The sequence below is a fragment of the Belonocnema kinseyi genome, chromosome 10 (assembly GCF_010883055.1).
Source record: "Belonocnema kinseyi isolate 2016_QV_RU_SX_M_011 chromosome 10, B_treatae_v1, whole genome shotgun sequence".
NCBI lineage: Eukaryota > Metazoa > Arthropoda > Insecta > Hymenoptera > Cynipidae > Belonocnema > Belonocnema kinseyi.
This window is the reverse complement of record NC_046666.1, coordinates 71,090,883-71,100,486: the sequence shown is the minus strand read 5'-3', so window position 1 is coordinate 71,100,486 and position 9,604 is coordinate 71,090,883. Positions and strand designations below refer to the sequence as shown.

At 30.8% G+C, this 9,604-nt stretch overlaps 1 protein-coding gene across 2 annotated transcripts in view; it reads left to right on the top strand.

Annotated features, from left to right (window-relative positions):
• The window catches only part of LOC117181584 (5-phosphohydroxy-L-lysine phospho-lyase), a 55,554-nt gene that overhangs the window by 33,682 nt on the left and 12,268 nt on the right, over positions 1-9,604 (top strand). For both annotated transcript variants that reach the window (XM_033374424.1, XM_033374425.1), the window contains exons 6-7: positions 867-1,075; positions 3,136-3,361. In XM_033374424.1, the coding sequence (XP_033230315.1) occupies positions 867-1,075; positions 3,136-3,361 (435 nt within the window). The remainder of the gene's footprint in view (positions 1-866; positions 1,076-3,135; positions 3,362-9,604) is intronic.

Sequence of the window (9,604 nt, the reverse complement as noted above, 5' to 3'; positions counted from 1 at the left end):
CAGACTGAGGGCCCGAAAAAGCGAATAAAAAATTATTTTATTTTATAAATTAGTCGTTAAATTGATTCTTTTGAAAAGAATAATAATAAAATTATTATTTTCATATTTTAAGCCTCGAAAAGCAGATCTAATTGTTATTTTGGACTTGAAAAATATCGTCATTTATAAAAGATTGTCATTTAATAAAAAAATCATAATGAGTAAATCAGAGCCTATTTATTAATCTATGATTCCAACTTTTTGGTTTTCACCCATAACTATTTTTCTAAGCATAGATGAGAATTAATTTGTAGAGATGTTCAGTCATTTATTTAAGTTTTTCTAACAACGCCAGACACGCTGAAACATCCTATTATTAAATTTTTTCCAATAAAAGTGACTCCTTTTTCAGGAAAAAGTGTATCCAAAATTACATTCGTATCTTCGAAAGTCGACTTATTCGTATAATTGAATAAATTGAATTTCAAAGATTTTACTTGATTTTTTTTTATTTAAAAAATTTTTTTTTTTTATTTCGAAAAATTCAATGTTGCAAGCATGCCTACATTTTCATGAAAAATTCGAATAAACCACCTTACACTTCTAATAATTTTATTGTAAATTTGGAACAATTATTCCTTCAACATTTATAGCGAGATAACATGTAAAATAAACTCTACGAAATCTTGTAATATTTTAAAATCCCCAGTAAAGATATGAACTGAATTTAAATTTCTCTTTAAAAATTGTATTACTACATTTATGTAATATTTTTAGTTTCAGATTCATTTGATAGCGTATCTTGTAGAATTTAATTTGAAGACTGCATTTCGAATCCTTGAATTTGCAGGTAAGATTTTATATAAAGATATTTTTCCGATTCACAGGCACCTTGTCCGGACGTATATCGTGGCAAATATCGTGACGTGGACTATCCTGGGGAGGATCTTGGTTTGAAGTACGCGGATGATGTGAGAAAAATTTGTAAGGATACGAAGCAGAAAGGACGAGCGATTTCCGCTTTTATCGCAGAGAGTCTTATGTCCGTCGGTGGACAGATCCTTCCCCCTGAAAATTACTTCAGAAATGTCTACAGGTAATAGTAGCAACTTTCTTAAAATATTGGCACTGACTAGTATTACTAAAGGCAAAGGGTTATTTTTAAGAAAAATTCCGTAACGGAAGGCAGTTCAAAACAGTTCAGTTCATTAGAATTTCACTATTTTTATATTTACTTCATTCAAAATTCAATTAATTCAGCATAAATTTATAACTTTTACTTTTTATTTTTCATTTATGTATATGAAAATTGATTTTAAAACTAGAATGTTGAAATTTATCTGTATTAATTTCTATTCCAATGTCCTTTCAATATAAATTTAAGATAGTGGAAAAATATTCATCCTCGAAAGAATACTTATTTTAATGACAATATTCTTCTGAATGGGCGATGCCCATTTGATCATCGTCTATCTGCTTATTCTACCCCCACTACCCAACTTCGCCAATTTCGCAATTTTGCAATTAAGAATTTAGAAATATTTCATTGGAAATCTACGTTTTCTTGCGATTTCAACGATATGTTACTCGCGTTAATAAGTTGAAAATTAGAATAGTTTCACTGTTGAGAATATACGCTGTGTAAAATGATAATAAATGTAGGAAAATTGGGATAAATTTAAGAAACCTCAGGTACAAATTACCTCATTTTCAGTAACAATGACTGGCGATCCTTCAGCTACGTCAGGGGAAGTTGGTTAGTGAGAGTAGAGCAAACAGGTAGGCCGCGATGAAGTGCACACAGTCAAATTCAAGGAATATAGTAAATAGTATCAGTAGCCAATAACATTATACCAATAGTATGATCAGATCATAATTTATGAAAATGATTGCGATATCAAATATATCTCAAAAATAAAAAGAAAAGCAGTATATCGTGGCTTGTTAAAAATGTTTTTTTTTTACAGTTGGGTGATTTTTCTGTTAATTATATTTTTGACAAAGAACATATTTCTGATTAAAGTTATTAACATTCTGTATATTTAGAATACAAATTATTACTGTCATTCACATACAAAGAAATTGAATACAATTTATGTATCGGCAAAGTATTTTCACAATTTATTTTTCTAACAAACGTTCTGTTTTTGAGCGATGTTCTACAATTATAGGTACTTATTTGTTCAAAGATAATGAAACTCGTTTTGTAGCATTGAAACTATCGCAGGAAATGTTTAGAGGAAAAATACTAGTATGTGCAAAGTTTGCACTTATCAGTCGACTGACGTCAATTATCCTCAATTTTCGAGATTAGGACATAGAAGGAACAATAGGTTCAAGGAGTGTTGGAAAGAAATAGCATCACTAAATGGGAATGTTATCTTTTGCTTGTCTGATAAGTTTTCAAAATAAGAAAAAAAACGATTTTTGATAGAGTCTTGTATGCTAATGCAGAAAGATAATAATGTACCTTATTAAACGTTCATGTGATATTTTATATTCCTCCTTTCTGGAGAAAGTTCATAAATAACAATTTGATTATTATTTTGCAGCGAAATATTTTTTACTAGAATTTCCTTTTTTATTTAATTTTCAAAATATCTATATATTTACTTATCAATAATTTCTCACAAAATGACACAAATTAAGAAAATAACTCAATTATTTGCCAGATTTATTAAACTTAAAGACCCCAAGTGTATGTAAGTGTGGACCGATTTTGGGAATTTGGAAAAACAAAAAATGTATCTATTTTTTTCCACTGTACCTTCTGTAAGTCAATAAGTTTTTAAGGGCATGAAGTTACCCGATTCCTACCTTACCGAACTTTTTTTTAACTACTTACGTCCACACGAAATGAGACATCAAGTTGAAGTTTTGCGAGATAAAATAAAGGATACTAAGGAACGTTTGCATGGTCCTACATTTTTGGAATTATAAAAAATATATATTAATTTTTGTTTATAAGTCAAAAAATTTCGGACTATACAAACTTTCCTAGTGCTTTTTTTATTTCTGAAATTTTTAACTCGATATCTCATTTCGTGTAGGCGTAAGTTGCTAAAAAAATGGTTGGTAAGGTGGGAAACGGATAAATGTAATATGCCCTTAAATTAGTATTTTATTTTCAGCTTAAGAACATTTAACTTTTTTTAGCCATGTCCGAGAAGCTGGTGGTGTATGCATTGCTGATGAAGTTCAGGTTGGATTTGGAAGGGTTGGATCTCATATGTGGGCCTTCCAGCTTTATGGTGAAGATATCATTCCTGACATAGTTACCGTTGGAAAACCCATGGGGAACGGACATCCCGTAGCGGCTGTAATTACTACTCAGGAGATTGCTCGCAGTTTCGCAGAAACTGGCATTGAATATTTCAACACAGTGAGTTACAGACATAGAATTACCGTAATTTTAAAATCAGATTCAACAAAATTTTATAGACCCTAATGCCATGTCATAATTATCCAATTCCTACCTTACCGAAGTTTATATTGGTACAATTCACGTCTACGCGAAATGAGATATCAAGTCGAAAATGTAGAATATTAAATAAAAGGCATTAAGGAATGTTTGTATAGTTATACATTTTGAAAATTATAAATGAAATTTATGTTTTTCAATATTTTTTGTATAATTATAGAAATTTAGGACCATGCAAATGTTCCTTAGTGCTTTTATTTAATTTCGAAAATTTTAAACTCGATATCTCTTCTTGAGAAGACGTGGGTTTTTTAAAAAGCATGCTCCTAATGTAGAAAACTGAAAGTATGAGATGGCCTTAAGTATTAAAATTCTATTTCATTTGGCTACTGAGTCACTGAAGTTACTGCAGTTACGGTTATTTTTTAGTAACATAATAAAAAACGAAACTTATTACGATTTAAGAGACTTTAAGGGCATGTGATACTTACCCAATTCCTACTTTATCCAAAATTTTTTGGATTATACTAATTTTATACGAAATGAGATATTTGTGCTAAGAGTTTGTAGAAATAAGGGGAAGGAACTAAGAAATATTTATGTACTAATACATTTTGACAACTAGGAACAAACAATTTTCCCAAAAAGTATTTTTTAGTAATTGTAAAAATGTATTAACTTCTTTTATTAAATATTTTATAGACATTTTCAGAATAAATTTTTAAGAAGCCATTTTAGACTATATTATAAAACTTCGCGGGATTGAATGCATAATGAAAAATAATAATTTAAAAAAAGTGCTGAGTATAAGAGACTGATAATATAATCCCGCCAAGTTGCATAACATTGAAAAAGGTAGTTTTTAAATTTTTTATTCAAGTTCCTATAGGATACTTTGTAAAACAAGTTTCTGATTATATTTTATCATAAATAATAGGGGAAAATGCACGCGCCCGAAGCGCGTTTTAACATCTCTGGTTATTGATTTCCTAATATTGAAAATATAATGTATTTATAAATCCTACATTAAACCAATTTTTAAATATTTATATTATAATTTAAAGCGTAAAAAGTGCAATAATTTAATTTTGAATTAAAAATTCTGCAACTGAATGATTTCAGATGAAAATATTGATTGGTTTACAGATTCTGAATGATCTGAAATCTGAATTGAAATTTGACAGTATAAAATAAAAAAAAAAAAACAAATTAAATGTTTCAAAGACAAAGTTTTTAAGATTAAAGAATTTTAAATGGTTATTTTATCTAAAAAAATATAATTTAACCCTAAAATTAATTAGATTTTTTTTAAATCAATAAATAAATGCCCCGTCATTTCCACCATTTAAAATTGAAAATTTCCAATTATAAATCTTTAAATGTGAAGTATTTTTTTTTTAAAACTTTAAAAATAGAAAGTGAATTTAAATGGGAAATTTTAAAAATTAAAAAATTGGTAACTTAAGAACGTTCAAATTTCAAGGAATCAGAACTTCATTTAAAACTGAAGAAAAATTTTGTCGCCAAAATTTGTAATAATAACTATTTTTTATACTCAAACCCTTTAAAATTTAAGTTATATAAAGAAAATTTAACTTGACCTATGAATACTATGAGTACCGAAAATTCCGTGATTCCCGCGAATTCTTTGCATTCCTTAAATTCTGTGAATTTCATGATTCCCGCGAATTCTTTGTATTCCTTAAATTCTGTAAATTTCGTGAAGTCAGCGAATGCCATGAATTCCGTGCATTCCATGTATTCCGTGCTTTGCGTAAATTTCACTAATGCTGAGAATTCCATAAAATCCGCGAATTCCATAAATTCAGTGCATTCTATGAATACCGCTAATTCCTTAAATTCCTAGAATTCCTTAATGTTCGTGAATTCGTGGAATTCTATGAATTCTGTGGTTTCCATGAAATCCTTGAATTTCATGATTTCTATGAATACGCGTGCTTGGCCCGCTACTTTTCGGGGGCGTGACGTGATGTCGTTGTGCGACGTGATGTCTGTGTGTGACGAGACGCTGGCGTGCGACATGACGCTTGGAGCATCAGGTTCAGCATCTTATAGGTTCAGTCCTCGGGACAAAATTTCCATTCTGCGCACTCAAGAAGTTACACTTCAAAAACCTGTCAAAAAAATTGTTGGTACCGGTATTTTCTTTACCGATACGGACAGTGTATACACTTTCTAAAAAATAATTAAATTTTAAATGCCTGGTTCTCAAATTTTCTCATTGTTAGATCTTGCATGTGAGGAATTATGATCTTATATTTACTATTCTTTGAATTTATTCTGGAGGCATTTGATTCGAAAATGTTTAATTACGCCGCTCCGGAGGTAGGAGTAAAAGGTGCTGAGTGGGGTGTGCGGTGATCACTCAGGCGTAACCAAACAAAAGCACTCACATCCGGAGCCGAACTATATCAGGTTTTTCCCCGTCCACCGTCAGCCCCCAAACCAGTGCAGTACCAGGGTTTTAATGTACTTTAAATTGAGAATTGTGCAATCATCGAGTCTTTTCACTTGATATTGTGCGATTTCGAAAAATTTTTAAATCCATACAATCGTGTACGTTTAAAATTGAAAGAGTCAGAAGTGGAATTGTCCTGACATTTTTAATATTTGAATTCGAAAATACAACATTGTCAAATTTGAAAATAAAATCACTGAAAGATTAAGAAACACCAAAACAAAGATTTTCGAGTTGAAAGTTTTGAAGCAAAAAACTTTGGTTTCTATTTATCGTAAATTAAACTTTTTTTAGAATTGCGCATTAAAAACTATGATTTTCAATAAAAATTATAGACATTTTAAAGATGTGGTGACCCCATCGCCCGAGAGTTCCGGCTCTTGCATGGTTCAGTTGGGAGTGACAATAGGATCGAACCGAGGCGACGACCAGACAATGACCCCGGAAATACGCAATAACATCGTTTTAAATCATGCCTGAACAGTGAACACCAAGGGGAAATTTCGTCGATATTGCTCAAATGCCAGATGGGATTTTAATACCATCACAGACCTCTACTCTACTCATTCAACTTTACTTAAGCGATCACGTGAAACTCGAACACGAAGAGGATACATGCAGAGGTTACATGAACTTTGGGCCAAAATGCAGCCAAAATATCAGCATGAAATGCCTCAGTATTTAAGGGACAGTCGTCATTTCCTCCACGGCTACCTGCGTACCCTTCCCCTTTCAGTGTACAGCGACGCTATCCCTCACTGGATTCGAAGTTGCTCCAGGCCCTCGATACTATGTCCCCTGTGGATATAATCCCTTTATTTTTCAACTTATATCTATTCAGGTCCGTCCACTCAGCGCCGCCACCAAGGCAAATTACAAAATGGAATACGCCATATTTTTTTGCTTTTTTTTGCTCTTTAAACTTCGGAGAAAAGGGTGGCCGCGCTAGCAGGATGTCCACTCAGCGCCGCCACCCACGAAAACTTGCTAAAAATTATTATAATGTGATGGACGATTAGTGGAGATTTTTTTTCTTTTTTTTTGCTCCCTGATGACATATATTACGTTTCTCAAAAAACTACCCCCATTTCATACGTACCTACCCCTTGTGATCAAAAACATTTGAAAAGTTGAAAAAACACCTTGAACAATGTTAAAATGATTTAGAACTCCAAATTAATTACACTTGAAAATTTCCCTGTAATTATAATTTCCCTTAAAACTACCCTTTCACGTGAAAGTATGCAGCAGAACATATACACGTTGATATTTTTTTGCTCTCCGATTATATACAATATGTTCCCCAATAACTACCCCTAAGTCATACATATCTACCACTCGTGAACAAAAACGTTTTAAAAGTTGGAAGACCACCTTGAACAATGTAAAAATGATTTAGAATTAATGTATGACTTAGGGGTAATTTTTCGAGAAAGTGTTATATATAATCGGAGAGCAAAAATGAGCGAAAAAAAAATCAACTAACACTGTTTTCTAAGTTCTATTATTTTTCATGCTTTTTCATACACATATACTTTAACGTGCTTCTTTCATACATATATATTTTCTGCTGCATACGTTCACGTGAAAGGGTAGTTTTTAAGGAAATTATAATGAGAGGGAAATTTTCAAGTGTCATGTAAATAATTTGGAGTTCTAAATCATTTTCACATTGTTGTATGGTGTATGTATGACTTATGGATAGTTTTTGGGAAACGTATTATATATCATTGGCGAGCAAAATGAGCAAAAAAATATCAACGAACCGTGTTATCTAAGTTGTATTATTTTTTATGTTTTTTTCATATGTTTATATGTTCTGCTGCATACATTCACGTGGAAGGGTACTTTTTAGGGAACTTATAATGAGCAGGAAATTTTCAAGTGTCATTTAATTAATTTGGGGTTGTAAATCATTCTTACATTGTGCAAGGTGGTCTTCTAACTTTTAAAACGTTTTTGGTCACGAGGGGTATGTATGAATGACTTAGGGGTCGTTTTTGGGAAACGTATTATATATAGTCGGAGAAAAACAAAAGAGCAAAAAAAATCAACGAACAGTGTTTTCTAAGTTTTATTATTTTTAATGCTTTTTTCATGCATATATATGTTCTGCTGTATACCTTCACGTGAAAGGGTAGTTTTTGGGGAAAACTATAATGACAGGGAAATTTTCAATTCTCAAGTATTTAATTTGGTGCCCTAAATCATGTTTACATTCCTGTAAACGAAGTATTTATATGCGTTTTCATATTCTGAATTGTCTAATTTATTACGTATAGTCAAAGATTAAGTTTCTTAAAGCTCAGTAGGCTTTGAGGTACATATTCTCATCGTGACACTCGCGCTGTGCGCTCGATTTCCGACAGACATTTGTAAACAGGTTTTTCTGATTTTTTTTCTCGTAACTTTCGTCCTCTTTCTACACATTTTTTTATTTTATTTTTTTTTTCAATGTTATTTTTCACGAATAAAGCAAAAAGTACGCGTTCTATCAAGAAGTGATTCTTAACTAAATTGTACATCTTTTTTGGGATAACAATTTTTGTTAATTTATCTTCTTTCGTCTACTACATAGTTTGTCCACAAAACAGAATTTTTTATTTTCCATTATTTTTTGTGCAATAAAAATTTAAATTTTCGATTTTTGAAGAAAATCGAAAAATTTGTTATGATGGTCTTGTAGGACTTTCAAAAATAAATGTTTTTCTTCTCTTGACTTTTTTCATATCGTGCGTTCTTTGGCTTCAAATTTTGATTTTCGGTTGATTTAAAAAATTTTGAAAACGCTAGAACTCTGAGAATTTTCTTTTTATCGAAAAAAGTCATTAGGATAAATTGTTTTTTCTTTTTAATACTATAAATATTCGGCTGGTTCATGAACTCGTCCTTTCTTTTGGGACTTTTGGGTCTGGAAACGTGGAGATCCGTTGAAAAAGTGTGATGTCAAATTCCCGACAATTTAAATACTTTCTCAATCATAAATAATGAGAATGTAAAAAGTAAATTTTTTGAAAACCCACACATGAGACCAAATGAGAAAATTAAAAAACATTAGTTATGATGAGAATGTGCCCACGCAGCGGGCTGATTCTTTTATTGTTAATATCGTTTTTCACAATCAAAACACAAAATAAGCATGCTATAAAAAAGTGATTTAAATCAAATTTGTAGATCTTTTTAAAATGCGGAACTTTTGTCTAGCCATCTTTTCACCTATTTTGCAAAGTTTAATCGCAAAATGTAATTTTTGATTTTCCATTATTTTTTGATGTTGTCAAAATGTTAATTTTCGATTTAAAAAAAAATTCAAAAAGTTGTTAAAACAGTCTTGTAGGGCATTAAAAAAGAAATATTTTTCTTTTCTTGACTTTTTTCTATATCGTGCGTTATTTGGCTAAAAAGGTTGATTTTCAAGTGTTTTTTGAAATTTTGTAAATGCTATAACTCTGGTAAATTTTGGTTTTATAGAAAAAAGTAATTATAATAAATTGTTCGTCTGATTGAAAACTATGAATATACGTACAGACAATATTTGAATTTTAAAAAAAGTGGTCTCAAAAATTGTAAAAATACGCTCACTTTTTGAATTTTCACCCAAAATGTTTGGCTAACGAACTTGACCTTTATTTTAGGACACTAAAATAGTATACCAAAGGCCAATCCAATCTATCAATTCTTTAGAGAGTCATCGTGCTTACGAACTAAAAATACACACACACACA